This window comes from Schistocerca cancellata, chromosome 3, assembly GCF_023864275.1.
Source record: "Schistocerca cancellata isolate TAMUIC-IGC-003103 chromosome 3, iqSchCanc2.1, whole genome shotgun sequence".
NCBI classification, from domain to species: Eukaryota; Metazoa; Arthropoda; class Insecta; order Orthoptera; family Acrididae; genus Schistocerca; species Schistocerca cancellata.
The window spans coordinates 61,824,236-61,845,120 of NC_064628.1; the positions used below are offsets into that span (position 1 = coordinate 61,824,236).

Consider the following 20,885-nt stretch of genomic DNA (forward strand, 5'->3'; position numbering starts at 1 on the left):
CGAAGAAGCAAAAGATATCTCTGCATGCAAAAATGATGTTAATACAACCTGTAACCACGAGGAACTAAACATAGTCTGCTGTTTACAATAAATTGCCTGCTGTACTGTGTAATGAGACATAACAGAACTAAAATTAATTACATTATAATACATCAAATACATTCTGAAAGGCATCCAGGACAACAATGTTTTTAAGGCTTTTTTCTTCATTAAGAATATCAATCTTATTTTGGTGCATGTGGCTATAGATTTCAGTTTCCTCAAAACAATGTGCAGGGAAACTTTCTCCCCCCCCACCCATCACCACACAATTTGCCGGTTTCAATGAGGCTATGGAAAGGCAGGAAAATTACCTGGGCCAGTTCTTGGTGAATCCTTCTTTAGCTGAAGTCACTAAGGTTGCTGAATTACATGAACTTATGGCAGCGGCAAGAGAGATTCTTTCCAAAAAGAGATGGTGGCAAAGTTAGACTGTGTGGTAAACAGCTTCCAGTGTACCAGGAGGTGAGCTGGGTGGCCTTGCCTTCCGCTGAGCTCAGTTGCTATTTACAGTTTGATACTGCTTTGAACTTAACATTCTGGTACACATTCTTGGTGTTTGTTCAATGCTCTGCTCATGACAACTTTAGCTTTATTCAAGGATCCCATATTTGCATCAGGTGTGGACTCTTTAGAGGTGGTGAGTTCTTACCCTATTGTTTCTGCGGTGTTGGCTTTGTCTTAAGTTCCTGCTTTATGGAGTCTATATTTATGGAACAGTGGCAGCAACAGCTGTCACTACAACAACAACAGTTTGTGGCTCTACAACAGCAGCAGCTACAACAGCAACAGCTTGGATCTCAGCAGTCTGCATCTCAGCAACAACAACCACATCAAATGGAGGACACAGCTGCCCCATCACTGATGTTCACTTCCTTTGACAAGGCTTCAGAGAGCTGAGATGTCTGCCTCTGACATTTTGACTTGTTTTGTCCTACATCTACATCTACATTTATACTCCGCAAGCCACCCAACGGTGTGTGGCGGAGGGCACTTTACGTGCCACTGTCATTATCTCCCTTTCCTGTTCCAGTCGCGTATGGTTCGCGGGAAGAACGACTGTCTGAAAGCCTCTGTGCGCGCTCTAATCTCTCTAATTTTACATTCGTGATCTCCTCGGGAGGTATAAGTAGGGGGAAGCAATATATTCGATACCTCATCCAGAAACGCACCCTCTCGAAACCTGGCGAGCAAGCTACACCGCGATGCAGAGCGCCTCTCTTGCAGAGTCTGCCACTTGAGTTTGTTAAACATCTCCGTAACGCTATCACGGTTACCAAATAACCCTGTGACGAAACGCGCCGCTCTTCTTGTATTATATTTCCAGAGAGTGGAAACATAATTTACTTCTTTTCTAGTAGTCATTTATACAAAGTGTTGTGGAAATTGCAGCCTTTTGGTGATCTCTGTGCTCTGTTAACCAAATACTACAGTCAGCAGAGGCACTTCTTGCTGCTAAGCTTTAGATTAATCAGTGTCATGAACAGTGCGGAGGACAATTGTATGCCACCTGGGCAGCTGACTTGCAGGTTCTCACATACAAGTATAGTCTCACATGTGTGCGTGTGGCAGTGGGCATACCAGATGCTGATGCCCACATTATGCTGTGGTATGCTGGGCTTGAGGTAAGGGTGGTCAATTGGATGTTGTGTATCAACAAGTAGCCCAATGGATGCATACTCCACTGCAGCAGGAGGACAACAAGGCCATCCACCTCATCACGGATTTGGCACTGGCAGTTTCCCTGCCATCACGAAAACTTACCTTGGACTTGACACTACTCATCCAGTGCACATGATTCCGCTGTACATGGGTGCTGCTGTGTCCTTAATCAATGTGGTCGGGTACTGACAGCTTGGTTTGTTATGCTGCAACAGGCCCAGTGCTGAGATCTGTCTTACTGCCATAGAGTCATTCCTCTTCTCAGTGAATTTTTTCTGGTAGCTAATTACAAAAACACTGAATGAGTACTACTCTTTTAGTACTATGCTCCCTGACTACTACCAACATTTTTGTCTTAGACACCTTTACAATTTTTGTGTTCACAGTGGAGGAACAAGTTAATTTATTGTCTACCATTGTGCCTTTTTTTATCTTGATGCACTGCACATGGCATGTAGGGAAATACTGGAACAAACACTCGGGTGTGCAAATTTCTTTATGGCTCACACTCGTATTTCTCCGAAGCCATTTCTGATGCCTGAACTTTGCAGAGCCCACCCACTACTGGTTCATGAGGCTGTTCAGGTGGAAATCACATGGCTTCAGGATCAATATGTCATTGCCCCAGTTTCCACCAGTCAATGGGCAATTCCTGTACTGGCCATTAAAAAACTGAATGGGACCATTATGCATCTGTGGTGATTTTAAGTCCACTGTTAATTATTAGTCTAACATTGATATACATTCACTGCCCCATCCAGAGAAGCTGTTGTCTAAGCTAGCTGAGGGGAAACATTTTTCAAAAATTGATTTACAGGATGCTTACCTACAACTGCCACTTGATGAGTCTTCAGGTCAGTTGCTGGTTTTAAATACACCATTCAGGTTAATCTGGTATAATCACTTATTATTTGGGGTTTCAGGTGCATCCGCCATTTTCAAAAGTACAGGGTGTTTACAAATCAGTTGCACAAATGTAACCTTTAATTGTGGAAATGGTAAATAACTTACAGAAATGTTTGATACAACATTGAATGCAGTATATCTTCAAGTTTTACTTACAAATGTTCAACGTGGCTACCTTTTGTAACATGACAAATGTCCCGTATTTAATCAGTTTTCTGCCAATCTTGGAGTATGGTGACAACTGCTTGTATCATCTGTTGTTGCAGCTCATTGATATTTCCTGGAAGTGGAGGAACACTCTGTCTTTAATGTAACCCATCCACACAAATCCATAAGGTTGATCAGGTGATCACAGCGCCCAGGATGATGTTCCAACATGCCCCGCTCGAATCAACACGTCCCTACAGAGATATGTGACAACTTCATGATGATAATCTGGTTATTGAAAAAACAAATTCTGTGTCCATACACTGTTGTAACTGAGGCACTGGATATCGTTCAAGCATATCCATCTATGATATGCCAGTTACAGTTGACTCAGCAAGAAAGAAAGGACAATAAATCTTGTTAAATCTGGTTTCTGCTCAGCCCATATCTGAACATTATGCTAATTCCCTTTGATGCTTTGTTACTGAACACAATTATATTAAGAAATAATCTTCAGCCTCTGCACCATTATACCACTCCATAATGACTGTCGGAATAACTCATTTGTGCTTTCCACCTAGTGTGTTCTGAGGCATCAAGGGATCACCAATTTAGTATTGGAGGGCAGCGTGGAGGGTAAAAATCGTAGATGGAGACCAAGAGATGAATACACTGAGAAGATTCAGAAGGATGTAGGTTGCAGTAGGTACTGGGAGATGAAGAAGCTTGCACAGGATAGAGTAGCATGGAGGGCTGCACTAAACCAGTCTCAGGACTGAAGACCACAACAACAAAACAACACCTAGTGGGAACATTGGGAACTAACAGTGTTCTTTAGGAATAAAACTTGGAAGATAACTACATTCAGTGCTGTAGCAAACATTTCTGTAAGTTGTTTATGCTTTTTACAGTTAAAGGTTACTGTTGTAAAACTAACGTATGAACACAATATTATGAAAATGATAGGCTACTACTCACCATGTGTGGAGATGTTGATTCACAGATAGTCACAACAAAAAGACTGCTGAGTGAATAAGCTTTTGGCCAAAAGGCTTTCTTCTGAATTAGACAACATACACACACATAAATGCAAATGCAACTCACACATACATGACAACTGTCTCTGGCTGATGAGACCAGACTGTGAGCAGTTCCTCATTTCAGGCCAGGATATGAAGTAGTCAAAAACCTGGCAGATACCACACCTACAACCTCTTTCTTGGTAACCATGACCAACTACAACTGGTACAGCTGTCTAATATCATGTAGAGTCCCTGTGAGCATGCAGAAGTGCCACAGCACAATGTGGCATGGACTCGACTAATGTCTAAAATAATGCTGGAGGAAACTGACACCATGTTTCCTGCAGGGCTGTCCACAAATCTCTAAGAGGACAAGGGGGTGGAGAGCTCTTCTGAACTGCGCATCGCAAGGCATCCCAGATATGTTCAATAATGTTCATGTATGGGGAGTTTGGTGGCCAGCAGAAGTGTTTAAACTCAGAAGAGTGTTCCTGGAGTCACTCTGTAGCAATTATGGACATGTGGGGTGTCGGATTGTTCAGCTGGAATCGCCCAAGTCTGTCGGAATGCACAATGGACATGAATGGATGCAGCTGATCAGACTGGATGCTGAAGTATGTGTAACTTGTCACAGTCATATTTAGACATATCAGGGGTGCCATATCAATCCAACTGCACATGCCCCACATCATTACAGAGCCGCCTCCAGCTTGAACAGCCCCCTGCTGATATGCAGGGTCCATGGATTCATGAGGTTGTCTCCATACCCGTACACATCCTTCCACTTGATACAATTTGAAACAAGACTTGTCCAACCAGGCAACTACTTTCCAGTCATCAAAAGTCCAATGTTATTGTTGACAGGTCCAGGAAAGTCATGAAGCTGTGTGTAGTGCAGTCATCAAGGGTATACGAGTGGGTCTTCGGCTCCGAAAGCCCATATTAATGATGTTTTGTTGAATGGTTCACATGCTGACTCTTGGTGATGGCCCAGTATTGAAATCTGCAGCAATTTGTGAAAGGGTTGCAATTCTGTCATGTTGAATGATTCTCTTCAGTAATCATTTGTCCTGTTCTTGCAGGATCTTTTTTTGGTCACAGTGATGTTGGAGACTTGATATTTTACTGGATTCCTCATATTCACGGTAGACTCGTGAAATGGTCATACAGGAAAATCCCCACTTCATTGCTACCTCGGAGATGCTGTGTCCCATCATTCATGCACCAACTGTAACACCATGTGAAACTCACTTAAATCTTGATAACATGCCATTGTAGCAGCAGTAATCGATCTAACAACTGCAGCAGACACTTGTTGTTTTATATAGGCATTGCCGACCCCAGTGCCATACTCTGCCTGTTGACATATCTCTGTATTTGAATACACATACCAATACCAGTTTGTCTGGTGCTTCAGTGTGTATCCTTACCCACAATTACTTCTCCTTTGAAGGCAACACCTGTAAACAAATCTGGGGTACAGTAATGGGCACCCGCATGCCCTCATCCCATGCCATCCTATTCATAGACCATCTAAAGGAATCCTTCCTAACCACCCAGAGCCCAAACTGCTCATCTGGTTCAGGTTCATTGATAACATCTACGTGCTCTCAACTGGTGGTGAGGATGATCTGGATCAATGGTGGTGACACGCTATCCACATTCTTCTAGAACCTCAACACTTTATCCCCTTTTCACTTTACATGTACTGCATCAACCCAACAAGCCATCTTTCTCACTGTTGACTTCCAGCTCACCTCAAAGAGGGCTACATCAGTTCCTCTGTCCATGCCAAACTTACCAACCACCAGCAATTCCTCCACTTCAAAACCTGCCATCCATTCCATACCAATAAGTCCCTTACGTACAGTCTAGCCACCTGTGGCCATCGCAACTGTAGTTACATGCAGTTCCTCTTCAATGATCAAAGCTCCTCCCCCTCCTTCCCCAATCATGTACAGAAACAGATCTCTCGTACCTTATCTCTCCAGTCACCCACCACCTTCCAAAATTCCACAGAGGAGCATTCCTCTTGTAACCCAATACCACCAAGGACTGGAGCAACTGAACCACATACTCATTGTGCCCAGAAATGAGGAATGTCCTACCCACTATCCTTCCCACCTCTCTCACAGTGGTATTCTGCCGCCCATCAAACATATACAGTATCTTCGTCCATCCCTACTCAGCCCCTGTAATAGACCTAAATTCAAAACCTGTCCCATATATCCATCCACCACCACCTGCTCCAGTCAGTCACAAGCATCATCTATCCCACTGAAGGTAGGACTGCTTGTGAAACTGGGCATGTGATCTACAAGCCAAGTTGCAGCCATGTGTTGTGTTCTATGTGTACATGATAGCCAACAAGCTGTATGTCCGCGTTAATGGCTACAACAAATTGTGGCCAAGAAACAGCTGGATCATGCAGTCACTGAGCATGTTGCCCAACAAAACATTCTTCATTTCAATGACTGATTCACAGCTTGTGCCATCTGGATCCTTTGTACCAACACCAGATTTTCTGAATTGCACAAGCAGGAACTCTCCCTGCAATAAGTCCTACATTCCTGTAACCCTCCAGGCCTCAACCTGTGTTAATCACTGTCCTTCACCAACCCATCCTCTTCCCTGTTCCCACTCCAGCACCACACAGCCTTCTATTCCACTAGCGCACCCACAGTCTACTTCTCTCCTTCTCCACTCTCACTTTCCCTCCCGCAGTCCCCGCCCTCCATCTAACCTCCCCACTACATCTAGCTGCGATACCCTCTCCCCACCTCATAGCTGTACACTTACAGAAAGTACCACCTTACTGTCCCCCACACATACTCTGCTGTCCATCCTCCTCCGTGCTGCAGTCTCTTCCGTACCTACACCACCACGATTGCTTCATGCACTGTTGCTCACAGTCTCACCTCAGCAACCAAAAACAGTGATCATGTATATGTGAGTTGTGTTAGCATGAATGTGTGTGTTTATGTTGTCTAATCCAGAAGAAGGCCTTTTGGCCGAAAGCTTACTTGTTTAGCAGTATTTTTGTTGTACCTGGTTGCGACTCAACATCTCCACTATATGGTGAGTAGCAATCTATCCTTTTCATAATGTTGTCATTATTCTGTCCTTAATTTTCCATTGTTTAATTTATAATGCCCTATAATTAGAACAGATGATTCAAGCTATTCTGTACTGTGTTAATTATCTAACCAATATTATTGTTATGGGCCCAATTCATGCATAACATTATAAGAATTTTTGAATCCCCCTTCAAATGGCTCAAGGAGAATGGTTTACACTGTCAGCTCCTAGTAACCATAAATAGTTGCCAATGTTCCTGGCTAACATCACATACTATGCCAAGTTCATTCCATAAGTTGTACAGGTGCACACCCTTTAAATCAGCGGTGCATGAAAGGTGTTAAACTTGTGTGGTCAGCCTCCTGCCAATAGGCTTTTTGATGCCTTAAGGATGGTCTTAAGGCAGCTCCATGTCTGATCCCAGGGCTGATGCTAGTGACAGAAGTGTCCAAGTAAGGCATTGCAGCAGTTCTGTCTCACAAACTATTAGATGGTTCAGAGTACCCAACCGCCTTCACCTGTAAAACATTAAACTCTGCACCTCTCAACTACTCCCAAATTGGCAAAGAAGCTTCAGAAATTACTTATTTTGTTAAAAGTTTTATGCATATCTGTATCATTGCAAATTTCACCTCTTGACTGATGACAAATCCTTAATTTCCTTGAGGGGGCACCAGTCAAAGCTCCTAGATAAAACTGCAGCATCAGCAGTGCCGGGCATTGCTTTTAAGCATGTATCATTAATAGAACCATAATTGTCCTGCAACCTAACGTATCATGCAGGTAACCTGTCCTGCCTCTCTCTCTGGGCTCCAATGCAGAATTTTACCACCATGAAATTGCTTGTTGGATCAACAAAATAAACAACCATGGATGAATTCCCACTGGTGGCACACATGGTCACCTTGGCAGCTTCCTGTGACCTATCTTGCACAAGGTTTTGTAAGCAGTCCAAAGGGAGTAGCTGGAGCATGTTTCTCTCAGGCCAACATGTTTTTTTTTTTTAAATTACTTCAAGCTGCATACCAGCTCACTGTCTCTCAGGGTGTCTAGACTTTGGCTGTGGAGGACTCCTTCATGCATCCTATTAGAGGATGACATGCATGAAGGCACTGGTCCGGCAGCTGTCCCAGCATTGTTGCCACTCCTGCCACGCCTTCTTCCTCAATCAGGCATCCCCAGCAGAATGTTTTTCGCCGTGGCCCCACTGTGACCACCCATGGGAGAATGTTCACAATGGTTTTGCTGGGCCATTTCAGGAAGCTATATGCTTGTTGTTTGTGGATGCCTTTTCCCAATTTCCATATGTGGTGCACATGTTGTACACTACATCCTCACTACCATCAGTGCCCTTGAGAAGATTTTCACCACTGAGGGGGACCCCCAGAGCCTGGTGTCAGAAGAGGCCCCAAACTCAGTAAAATTTTAAATAATGGCGTAAATGGTTGGTGTTCTGGGGTCAATATTTTTCTGCGGCTAGCTCTCATTGTTATGCTTTGAAAGAGAGTCTAACACTCCGTGACTTAACAAATTCATTGCACATTCTCAAACGTAACATAAATCACTTTGTGTAAAAGGAAAGTTACTGTGAAAGTAAAGCTTCTGAAACCACCACTCACAATATTTTCCCATTGCCTGTTAGAAATATAAACAGCTGTGATGTCACGCTCATCCAAACAAGGCTCATGAGTAAGACGCATCAAAAGTAGTTTGGTGTTACAAAGTATTGCATAATCTCTGACACTTTTGCTGTCAGCAGATGCTTGTGTGTGCACTGTGTTTTGTTGTAAATGGTGCATTGCCTTTGCAACTAAAGTATTGTTTTGGTGTTATTCATTTGTTTATGTTTTATTGCTGCAGTGTTTGTCTACAATAGTGGAATAAACTATAATTTTCTGTTAGAGTATCAGTTCTCGCCAGTCAAAGTTACAAAAATTGAACTGAAAACAAACAATGAAAAATTCCCAGAATTATACAAAATTCTCAAGTTTTTTCCAGATGAAAAAATTCCCAATTTTTTTTCTGCTTGTCCCGGGGCATATACATCCTGTTGTAGCTTCATGCTACTTGTGTAGCTGGAAAAGGAGATTTTGAATGTCACATTACATTAGTCAGTTCTGTCTTCCGTTGGTCACCATGTAAGCAGCAAGTAACTGAAAAGAATGGTGTTATTGCTTCTCCCGCCAGTTGGCAATTATGTTCCAGTTATGTTCTGTCATTAACTGGCCATTCACAAGCAGATTTTACCAATGGGCCATGGATATTTCTGATGAATTCTGGAACACCTGCGTTCAACACCTGTGCATTAGTGGAGGTTTTTCTTCCAAAAAATAAATGAGCGCACCGTGTACAAGTCACCAGTGACTATCACAGTTTTCTTCCTGCTATCACCCATACTAACTTCCTGCTGATAATGTGAATGAGTTTCAAAATCCAAACGTGTTTAAAATGACCCCTAGAAAGTCACACTTTTGGTGAGACATGTTTGCAGTTACTGAACTCTGCTGCTTGTGGCCTCTCACCTGTTGAAGATGCATTGCAGTCCTGGGTCCTCAGGTATTCATGAAAATCCACTGATTTGTGTCACACACAAAAAGACCTGGCCTCTGGGCTGATCTGAGAGACTGGATCTGATCATTAGGGGAAAACAACAGGCCTGTGATTGGCAGGCAAGATCTGATAAAAATACCAGAAGAACTGAGTAGCATTTCTGGCCCACTGCAGAAATCCATTCGTGTGGCCAGCCATATACTTCCTGCAAGCAGAAAGAGTCAGTGCTGCCGAAATTCGTCATCAGTTTGTCATATACAAGAGAATGTGAGGGAGAGGTGCAGAAAATTCAAGACTGGTCACATAGATATGCGTGATGAAAGTGGTTAAGGAAAACATTCACATGTGACTGATGAACTTCTGCAACATGTTGATGAATTTCTGCATATGAAATGTCACTTCACAACTTCTGAAGATGGGCTTCAGATTTGAAGAACAACCCTCTTTAACATTGTCACTGAGAGGTTAGAGTAACATATGTTTTGTGCACTGTTTGTTGTGCAAATCATCCATGGATCATGAAACTATTCAACCAATGTTCACATAGGTGAAAGAACTGGTTTGGATTACTACAGGTATTAAAGTGTCTTCAGAAAGAAAAAGAAAACTGTATGAGACAGGTTTAACTACTGAAGATCCAGAAGTAGTTTTACGCTATAAAAATTATTGTAACACACTGAGAAAAGTTGTAAGGAAATCAAGAAATATGTATCTTGAAGAAGAAATTAACAACTCTGGCAATAAAATCAAATCAATATGGAACGTTGTTTGAAAGGAGACAGGAAAAGAAACCAATGGGGCAAGTAGTATTACTATTAAAGAGAATGAGACCATCCTAACCAACAGTAAACAAGTAGCTAATGTATTTAACAACCATATCTTAAGTGTAGGAGAAAAAATTGGTGAGAATAGTTCAAAAGAAAAAAGCCAGGCAGTACATAGAAGAGTCAGTTTTGAAAAATTTTAGTCAGATTTTCACCTAACAACCAATTGTGAAATAAGTAAAATTATTAAATCTTTGAAAAATAAATGTTCTGTTGGAGTAGATGACATCTCTAATAAGATATTAAAACAATGTGGAGCAATTACAGCTGATGTTCTGGTGTACATATAGATGATAATCTTAATTGGAAAATTCATATTTTGGATCTTATAAAGCAACTAGGTTCAGCAACTTCTGCAACAAGAATAATTGCCAATTTCGAGGATATAGAAATTAGTAATCTAACATACTTTGCATACTTTTACTCTCTGATGTCATACAGAATAATATTTTGGGGTAACTCAACATTTAGACAAAAAGTATCCACTGCACAAAAGAAAGTCGTTGCAATAAAGTGTGGGGTTCATAGTCACACATCTTGTAGGCATCTTTTTAAAAGATTGGGAATTCTTACAACAGCCTCACAGTACATTTACTCAATAATGAAGTTTGTTCTCAACAACATGGACCAGTTTCAAAACAACAGTGACATTCATGATTATAATACCAGAAAAAAGAAAGAGTTATCCTACTCTTTACTCAACCTATCTTTGCCACAGAAAGGGGTAAAATACGCTTCTATAAAAATTTTTGACAAATTACCAGATGAAATAAAATGTCTGACAGACAGCAGTAACTAATTGAAATCATATCTCCTTGACAACCCATTCTATACCATAAATGAATTCTTTGCACTTCACACGTTCCACATAATAACAGCTACCGTGCCGTGCAATTGATCAATGGAACAGGCAACCAACTAACTAACTAACTAACTAACTTTGGCCTTGACATTCCCTTCATCACTATATGAAGAGGGGGAGAAGTTTCTGAACAGAATTATGATGAAAACAGTCGATGCACATTCATTCTCTAAATAAACCCGAGAAATTCCACAAGACATTGTAAAACTGCAAGCTCATGATTACAGTCTTTTGGGATTGCAAAGGAATTTTGCAGCACATTTCACGAGAGTTAATACATGACAATGCTGTGACATCAACAGTATTTATTGTGAAACACTTATAATACTCTGAAGGTCATTCCAAAATAAATAGTACAGGACCAATACAAAAGGAATCATTCTCATTCACAATAATGTGTGTCCACATAGTGAAAATCAACTGAAGCAAAATCTCAGACTTTCTGCCTGGGACATTTTTCAGTATTCTCCCTATATGAAACTTAAGTTCCTCCCAATGTATAAAATGTTCAATTAATTTATGGAAATGCAGGCAGATGATGTCTTTGATACCACTGATATTTCAGCCGGTGATATCCTATCATTTTAAAGGCACAAATGCAATGACACACTGCTGTGAAAGGAAATATAAACCTTCAGTATGCACGGCTATGCTGGTGAAGAATCAAAAAATGGCACATGCGGAAAGACAAACAACTAGCATCACTTCACAACCAAAGATGACCAACATCAGATGATATCAATAGTAAAATCTAGTTACCACTGGGTGAGAAAGTAGCTTAACTTGTTCCTCTGGCATTTGGCCATGGAGAGAGCAGGATTCCAAGAAGAGTTTAAGCAAAAGCGTCAATCTCTGTTTTCAAGGTCCCTAAGCTAATTTAATCTCATCTGCCTCCTTAACAATACTGTTGCAATAACAGGAAATGTACACCATGATCTGTGTGTTGTTATACTCCACAGGATGACATGTGCTGTGCCAATATTCTGAAGAGCAGATTTGCTTGGCAATTTTAGGCCCGTGTGACACTTATGCTCTACATTCTTATTTCAATATGTGTTAACTTCCACTTGATCTTTTTCAATGACTTATGAGCAAGAGATGGAATTGAGATGAGGAACTCTCTGTCACTTATTACTGTTAACCTTTTTATGGATGATTTTGAGAAATATGCCTTGGTCTTAGCTGTATTGAAACTCACATGCTTCTTTAGATATGTAGGTGATATTTTTGTTGTTTTTCCGCATGACAGTGAAACTTTGCAGTGCTTTTTAGAATATCTGAATTCCAGTCACCTGAATATTTTCTGCACTAGGGAGGTAATATTTATAGGGAGCCAACACTCACCAATTTGTATCTTTGCGTGATAGTTGTCACCATCTGGCTCAGCACAAAGGGATACTTAAATCTTAAAAGTTTTTCAGCTGATTTAGCCCACCTCATAGTTACTTTTTGCCAGAATTGTTATAGTGAAAGACAGATCAGTTGTGCATTGTCCTATTGACCAACTGTGACTTTGGCAAGTGATGAAAACAATAAGATCCACACCTTTTTTGCCTTATGCATGTAGCATTACCAACAGGACTGGTTGTATTTTGCAGAAACATGCTCTAAAGTGTGTTTTTTATCACCATCTAAATTAAAGACTTTGGCAAGTGATGAAAACAATAAGATCCACACCTTTTTTGCCTTATGCATGTAGCATTACCAACAGGACTGGTTATATTTTGCAGAAACATGCTCTAAAGTGTGTTTTTTATCACCATCTAAATTAAGGCACTTTTAAAGTCGAGCTGCAACCTCTCTGACTAATAATAAAAACAACCCAAATACAAACCTCCTATGAGAAAACACAGTATATGGAAAACAAACCTGTAGATAATTTCCCCATTACTACCCAATACGGGAAAGTGGCACAAGTTGCCCACTTCAGATATCTGGGAAAGATAATCCAACTGTCAGGACTGAAACCAATATAGATAGAATCTCCAGATTACAAAAAGCGTATAAGCTCACTTGGAGTCACTATAATAAGATGTGAAACTAAGGCATTATAACACAATAGTCCTACCAGAAGCACTTTATGCTGCAGAAACTACAGTGATTCATGGTCATATGAAGATCAGAGAGATTGAAAAGCAGGAAAGAAGAATTCTGAGGAAAATATATGGACCAGTGTTTTGGGAAGGAATCTGGATGAAGAGGCCAACTAGAGAGATTTACAAAGACATAGAAACAATAACAGACACCATTACAAAGAGGAGGATGAAATTTTATGGACATAGCAAGATGAATAAAAGCAGGCTCACAAGGCAAATCTTCGAGATAGTAAACAACACAAAGTGGATCACTGAAACAGAACAAGACATTAAAGAATTGGGGATCACACAAGACAACATAAACAATAGAGAACAGTTTAGAAACATCATGAAGAAACACACATTTAAACAAGAACACACAGAGAACAGAATGGGAAAAAGATGGTTGGAGGAACACAAGAGAGAACACAGTGAACATATGAAGAGAATTTGGGAAGAACGAAGAAAGAAGAAGAAATCATGACCACTCAAATTCAATTGCTGTCTTAAAAGGGAATAATAATAATAATCCAGATTCGATCTGAGGCCCTGCTTAAGTTTTGAATAAAGATTGTCGGTGGTGGTTGTTGAAAGCTTCCAGTACAAGGAGTCACTCTAGTTCTGTCAATGGCCTTGTCAAAGGGGACAAAGGATTGGAGAGAGTTTCAGGGCAACATCTTGAGATTGGGGTAGGAAACTACTCCTGAAAGAATGAAGAATCAGCAGTGATCAACAGCATAAGGATGCAGAAGGCAATGGAAACCACTGCATTAGAGGCAAATAATTTGTTTCCACAGGACCTAGGGGGCCTTTCTTTGAAAAAGTGTCATGATGATTGCTGTTTTACACTCATTTCAGTTCACGCACTTCATTCTTGTTCTTTCATTCTTTTTGTTCACTCTTGGTTCTTGTACATACTCCATAGTACCTGTTATTCTCTTCAGCTTACTGCTATTTTTCTCAGAATTTTGAACATTCTACACCATTTTACATTGTCAAACACTTTCTAGAGCAACAAACCCTAAGAAAACATTTGGATTTTTCTGAAGTCTTGCTTCCATTATCAATCTCAATGCTAGAATTGACTCTCTGGTGTATATCCTTTTCAAAGGCCAAAACTAATCATCATCAAACAGATCCTCAATATTCTTTTCTATCATTGTGTGTATTATTATTGTCAGCAACTTGGATGCATAAGCTGTTAAGCTGATTGTGTGATAGTTCTCACACTCGTCTGTCTTTGCTCTCTTCAGGATTGTGGATGATAGTCTTCCAAATGTGTGGTGGCTTGTCTCCAGGTTTATAGATTCTACACACCAACTTGAATAATCATTTAGTTGTCACTTCCCCCCAATGGTTTCAGAAATTTTGATGGAATGTCATCTGTGCCTTCTGCCATCCTTTCCAGAGATCTGTTAAACGCTCACTCTAATATGGACTCACTATGTCTTTTATACTGACTCCCATTTCTTCTTCCATCCTATCCACAGACAAGTTGTTGTTGAGGTGGGTTTACAGTTGATTCTGGTGGGAACTAGTGTATCACTGAACTGTTTACAGGAACTCATTCTTTGCCATACCTTGTAAGGTAACAGGGGATAATATGGAACTCTTTCAAGTAGTTTAAAATTTAAAGCACGGCAGCAGAGATAATATGCTGGGCAAAAATAGACCGGAAAATATTTGTTTGTGTTTTGATGGACGTTGTAGTTCTGTTGGATAGTGTTTTGGTTTTCTTTTAATTGCAACGAATTATATAAGTGTGGTGATAATTTGTAAAATTATATAATGTATTTAGATTTAAGTATTTAAATATTATAAAATACTGTAAACGAATTGTGGCCATGTTTAGCAGTTATTTTGACTACTGTGGTGTCATGTGACCCGACTCAGGACTGTGGATGTGAGCGGGAAAATCGAGGTCTTTTGTGGTTGGCCGTTGTGGTGGAGAGTTGGGAGCGGCAAAGTGCCGTGAGTGCAAGCATGGACGCCAGGGTATGCGAAGGAACAAAGTGAAAGTGTGTGGGTGTGAGACAAACAGTGTACGAATTGCACCAATTATTATTTGTGAACTTAAAAATGCATGGCCACAACGTTAAAGCATTTCTTTTGAATAAATAAGTTTCAATCTGAACGTGTATAGTTCAATTCACTGCTCTTCAAAAGCAAGCCAATATCAGACTCAATAATAGGGGCGCAAATGCAACCGTTTACTACCAACCCCCTTTACAGATGAGCCACGTGAAAAAAATAGGTAGTAAACGAGCCCGAGTTCAGTTGCAACCTTCTTAATTATCCTGTTCAAAATTCTGACATTCCATACTCCACCTCGAAATAATTGGTACAACAGGATGTACCCTCTGCCAAGAACTTTATGGTGGTTTGCAAATCCCCTGTCTGGGATCTGTGCCAGATAGGGTTGATAGAAAAGACAGAGAAGGTCCAATGGAGAGCAGTGCACTTTGTTACAGGATCATTTAGTAATTGCGAAAGCATTACAGAGATGATAGATAAACTCCAGTGGAAGACCCTGCAAGAGAGATGCTCAGTAGCCCGGTATGGGCTTTTGTTGAAGTTTCGAGAACATGGCTTCACCGAGGAATCAAGCAGTATATTGCTCACTCTTACGTATATCTCGTGAAGAGACCATGAGGATAAAATCAGAGAGATTAGAGCCCACACAGAAGCATACCAACAATCTTTCTTTCCATGAACAATATGAGACTGGAATAGAAGGGAGAACCGATAGAGGTACTCAAGACACCCTCCACCACACACCATCAGGTGGCTTGCGGAGTATCGATGTAGATGTAAAATGCAGTCTTTTGTCCCTACTGTTCAATCTACACATTAAAGAAACAATAATGGAAATAAAAAAGTGACAAGAATGGCATTAAAATACAGAGTGAAATGATACCAATGATAATATTTGCTGATGATATTGCTGTTATTATTGAAAGTGAAAAAGAATTACAGGACCTGATGAGTGAAATGAACAGATTAATGAGTACAGACTATGGATTGGGAGCAAACCAAACAAAGCTAAAAGTAAAGGGTGTCCAACATTAGACAATGTTAAGGAATATGCTACCTTGGAGGCAAAATAATGTGCGACAGCTGAAGGAAGGAGAACAAAAGAGGCAGACTAGCACAGGCAAAGAGAGTGTTCCTGGCCAAAATAAGCCTAAAGTTAGCAAATATAGGCCTTAATTTGAGGAAGAAATTTCTGTGAAGGTATGTTTGGAACACAGGACTGTATGTAGTGAGTCATGAACTGTGAGAAAATTGGGAAAGAAGAGGATTGAAGTGTTTGACATATGGTGCTACAGAGAGACATTGAAAATTAGGTGCACCAATAAGATCAAAAATGGGGTGGTTCTCCATCCATGAGTGAGGAGAGGAACATGTGGAAAACATTGACAAGAAGAAGGGACAGGTTGATAGGATGTGTGTTAAGACATCAAAGAATAGGTTGGCACAAGAGAGAAACTTGTGGCTGGCTGCATCACAACAGTTAGAAGATTAATGACTCAAGTAAAAGATGGGACTGTAAAGGAGGACATTGGTGCATGTATGATCAGTGACTACCATATTCCATGCAGTTGTGGCATGTAATACAGTGGTCAGACCATCATGATCATGGAGGAATGGTGTATACAGCATAAGCAGAACACATACTTACAACAGCTGAGCAAATCTGCCACTGCAGAAGGTTGCCCCAGTACTGATGATCCTACGGAGTATAACAAGTCACAGATTCTCACATGAACTTCCAGCTATTGTGACAGTGTTATTAAGGATCAGTTGAGATTAAATTAGCTGATGACCTTATAAAAATGGTGTTATTGCTTAAATTCTGTTTGGAATCATACTCTCTCCCTGGTCAAACAAGAGAGGGAGAGTTAATGCAACTTTCTCTCTTTGGCTGTGTGTGTGTGTGTATATATGTGAGTGTGTTGTCTTTCTACATATGTCTTATTACAGTTCTTGGTCAATATGGCTCTGCCAATCAAGGTTCTAAGTTGCCTTGAAAATGATGGGATGGTCACATGTCAGAATACTGGTAGTTGCCAAAGATGTCACCTGGTTGCATTCCCTTACGTTGTTCTGACATTCTTCTTATGGTCTGTACTTGGCACTAAGCAACATTCATCTCCTCCCCAAAATGAAAGATTGGCTGGCTACTCAGCACTTAACAAGAGATAATGAAATTAATGACACTGTCAACAATTCGCTGAGACACCAGACAACACTGTTCTTTGATGAAGGGATAGAGAAGCTGGTGTTACATTATAAAAAATGTCAGAAAATGGGTGGAGACTCTGTGGAGCAGTAATGTCAACATGCAAGTACAAATTGTATACAAATGAATTATTATCTTTTCTTTTTTAAAACATCAATTGCACTCATTTGTATGGAAAAAAGAAGCACACTGTAAATTATTCTCATGTAGCTGTGAAAGGTCACACTGTCAATACTGATTTTTGCTCAAGAAAACTTTCTTAATGTTGGTGATGTTCTCATATAATCAGCATACCAAGTTATTAAAACTGTCATTATTTCACAAGCAAATTTTTCTGCTACCACACTCTAGGCAAACTCACTTCTCTTGAAATTAAAAAGCAGCACTCGTTTACATGTTGACTGGTGGCTAAGTGATTATTTGCCAGTGTACAAAACTAAAGGTACAGGGTTCGATTCTCAGACAGTTCTTGGGCTTTTTGAGTCACTAATTTCTTCTCTCACTTCTAACATTGATTTGCATATGGGGAAAATCCCAAGTAGCACCATGTTCCAAGGACTCATATACTGTTAGTATGTTTGCAACTGGTTGGATAAGTCAGTTGAAATACTGGAAGAAAACGAGGGTCTACCACCCTTAATTGGATTATGCTTTGGAAAGCACTGCCTTGCTCAGACCAGTCTTTGGTTTGGCAATAGCTCTTTTAGTCTTGTCTGTGTAGTTACTCATAAGGGTACATCACAAAATTTGTTGGATTAGAATGCTAAGTGTAAAATCCAATAATTTCATCCAATTATACCAGTTTAGCATGAGGTGTCTGGTAATAACACAAAGATGTTCTGGCGAACAGTTGTGTGCATGTAACAGTTAAACCGATTAGAAACCTAAGAAAGATAGTAAACATAAAAACCTACTAAAGGGGCCACAAACATAACATTGCTTTTCAGTGATAAATGATTCCTGATTCATAATACCCTACATATGGTGGCATAGCAAAGCACTATACTCACGTGGAAGTTCTGTATTATATGCATTTGCACTATTAAGTGCACATGTTTATTCAGTTGTTTTATGGATGAATTACACTCCTCTATTAGCCCTATAATTTTTTCCAGTTGACTCACAAGTATACATTCAAAATTTAAAGACTACCTGCAACTGAATGGACCAAAGTATTCCGACATCATGAAAACATGTAGTATTTTATTTATTTAGTAATATATGTTCTTCTTGAATCTGTTTTCTGAATATAGCATCATCCACATGAACAAAAAAATTCCTAGGAAATTGAAGGTCTACATACACAGAAATAACTTTTTCTGGATGATAATTTAGGTCAATCAGTTATGAATGATTCACACACTTTATTTTAATTTTATTTAATTTACATAATTTCCACACTGATATCAGCTCCAGGAGCCAGATTTCCAATTCTTAGATATGTCATTAAACTGTTGAATTATGTCGTGAATGCTTCAATCAATAAAAAACAAAATTTGAAAGAAGAAAACAAGCTACCTCTTGCATTTTCATTTTTAGAAATTGTGCATTTCCAATTTCCATTATATCTTACACAACACTGCTAAGAGTTTTTTTGTGATATCTAGGTTACAAAGGGGCAGCTAAAGGCGAAATATTTTATTTTCCTGTAGAAATTTGCATCCTTAATAACTGTGCATCTTCCTTTTAGCTATCTTCTTCATGATTTAGATACTCAACATATTTCTATATATGCTATGCCTGTTTTTCAAAACACTATTGATACTCATAAGATCTTCTAAGATCCAAGCATTACAGTATACTTCCTAACCTGGTGAATATAATGTTTCCATTAATTTATTTTGCTTCATGGCAGATTTGTATAGCAATAACAGGGCACTAACACTTTTTCATGATATAGTTCCATACTGTTTCTGTTCTCCTTTCTTCTCGCTGCTCATCTGTCTCTACTAACACTTTACGTACAGGGTGTATTCTCGTGTATTTGAAGTCTTTTTTTTTGGCTCAGAGGAAAACAATATGAGTGTAACATCTACAATTTAAATTCCCAATATTTAGTTTCTGCATTAAGTGATTTTTGCTGCTGAATGTCACTGTAACAGAATTTTATTTAGAAGAGTTACTTTGAAAAAAAGTTAAAATTATGATTTCAGCTTTTATGCTTCATGTAAAAATATACCTCAATGAATATTGTACATGCCGTGTTTCAGTACTTATTACTGAGTAAATCAGTGACACCTTTCTTAATGGTTCATGTGCAGGTATCACATGATACTTGTATGGGCCACTTAATAACACATAAAATGAAAATGGAAATTGAAATATCTTGTAATGAAAAGTGAGAGAAAAGAAACTTCAGACAAATCTTCTGATTTTTTCTGAAGATAATTTTCATCAGTCCATAAATTACATTATTTCTGCATGCTTGATTTTCATATGTTTTAACAAATTTCCCTTTAATTTTGAACGGTGTGGGCAGTAAGGACAGTGAAAGCTGGGTTCTTTCCCACACTCAAGTTTCACGTGGTTGTAAAGTGAGTTTCTCCACTGGTACATCTTTCCACATCCATTACATTTAAATTTTCCATCCACATAATTCCACATTTTTGAATTTAAAGGAACAGATTTTTGTGAAATATGACACAGCTTTAACTGGTTAATATACATTTCACTATTTCTTCTGTACCCTGTGAAAACAAAAAAAATAAATGGACGGTACATTATCTCAAAGACAGAATGCTGAAAATATGTTATGTAACAAATAGTACATAAGTGTAGAACTTTCAAACTAATTAAACTACAAATTAGACAAAACAATGTAAAATGCTGTAATTCAGTAATCATTTCACTTGAGACAAATATGTTTACAATTATACTGAAATAAAGAGTAAAATTTCTTCAAAAGAGAAGTCATTTGAAATGAGTGCCTAATTTCATGCTGTGACTACTGATCCATTCTAAAAACAACTGACATTTCAATAATGATCTAAATCAATTTTTCTAACAAATATTCATGTTTCATGATTCAGTTATGAGTAACCTGTTGTGGTATTGTAGCTTGATGAAATTCTGATTATTTCTACATATCCAAAATATATTGCTTAACAATGGATAGTGGAGAGTACTTCATATCAATTTTTGTTACTGCTTTTCCTGTTCCATTCATGAGATGTGCAAATAACCTACAACTCCATATTCACCCTAATTTCTTACACAATGTCTTTACGTAAGATACATCTCAAATAGATTGTTTTTATCCATCAATATCTACTTATGTTCATTGAGCTTTTCCACGTCACCTGTTAGACAAGCTGATTACAATCACAGCAATGTAGCTTTGAATTCTTAGTCTCTTCCTTCAAGGTACCTTTTGAGTAGTATGCAAAAATAACTAACATGAGAGAAGTTTGTATGGAACCCTTGGTGGACGAATCCTACTTGCATTATCCATATTTTTTATTAACGAGGTGCGACAAG

The 20,885-nt window shown here is 39.3% G+C and overlaps 1 protein-coding gene and 1 long non-coding RNA gene across 12 annotated transcripts in view; one reads left to right on the forward strand and one right to left on the reverse strand.

The window, feature by feature from the left end:
• The window catches only part of LOC126176969 (longitudinals lacking protein-like), a 316,573-nt gene that overhangs the window by 129,098 nt on the left and 166,590 nt on the right, over positions 1-20,885 (reverse strand). The window contains exon 5 of one of the 11 annotated variants that reach the window (XM_049924182.1): positions 19,800-20,095. The exons of 9 other annotated variants lie outside the window; for them this stretch is intronic. In XM_049924182.1, coding sequence (XP_049780139.1) covers positions 19,815-20,095 — 281 coding nt within the window. In that variant the 3' untranslated portion in view covers positions 19,800-19,814. Of the gene's footprint in view, positions 1-19,799; positions 20,096-20,885 lie in introns of those variants that run through there. One more of the 11 variants, XM_049924179.1, reaches the window with a different exon arrangement.
• LOC126176972 (uncharacterized) overlaps positions 1-20,885 on the forward strand; it is a 41,549-nt gene that overhangs the window by 5,606 nt on the left and 15,058 nt on the right. The gene's annotated exons all lie outside the window — the stretch shown is intronic.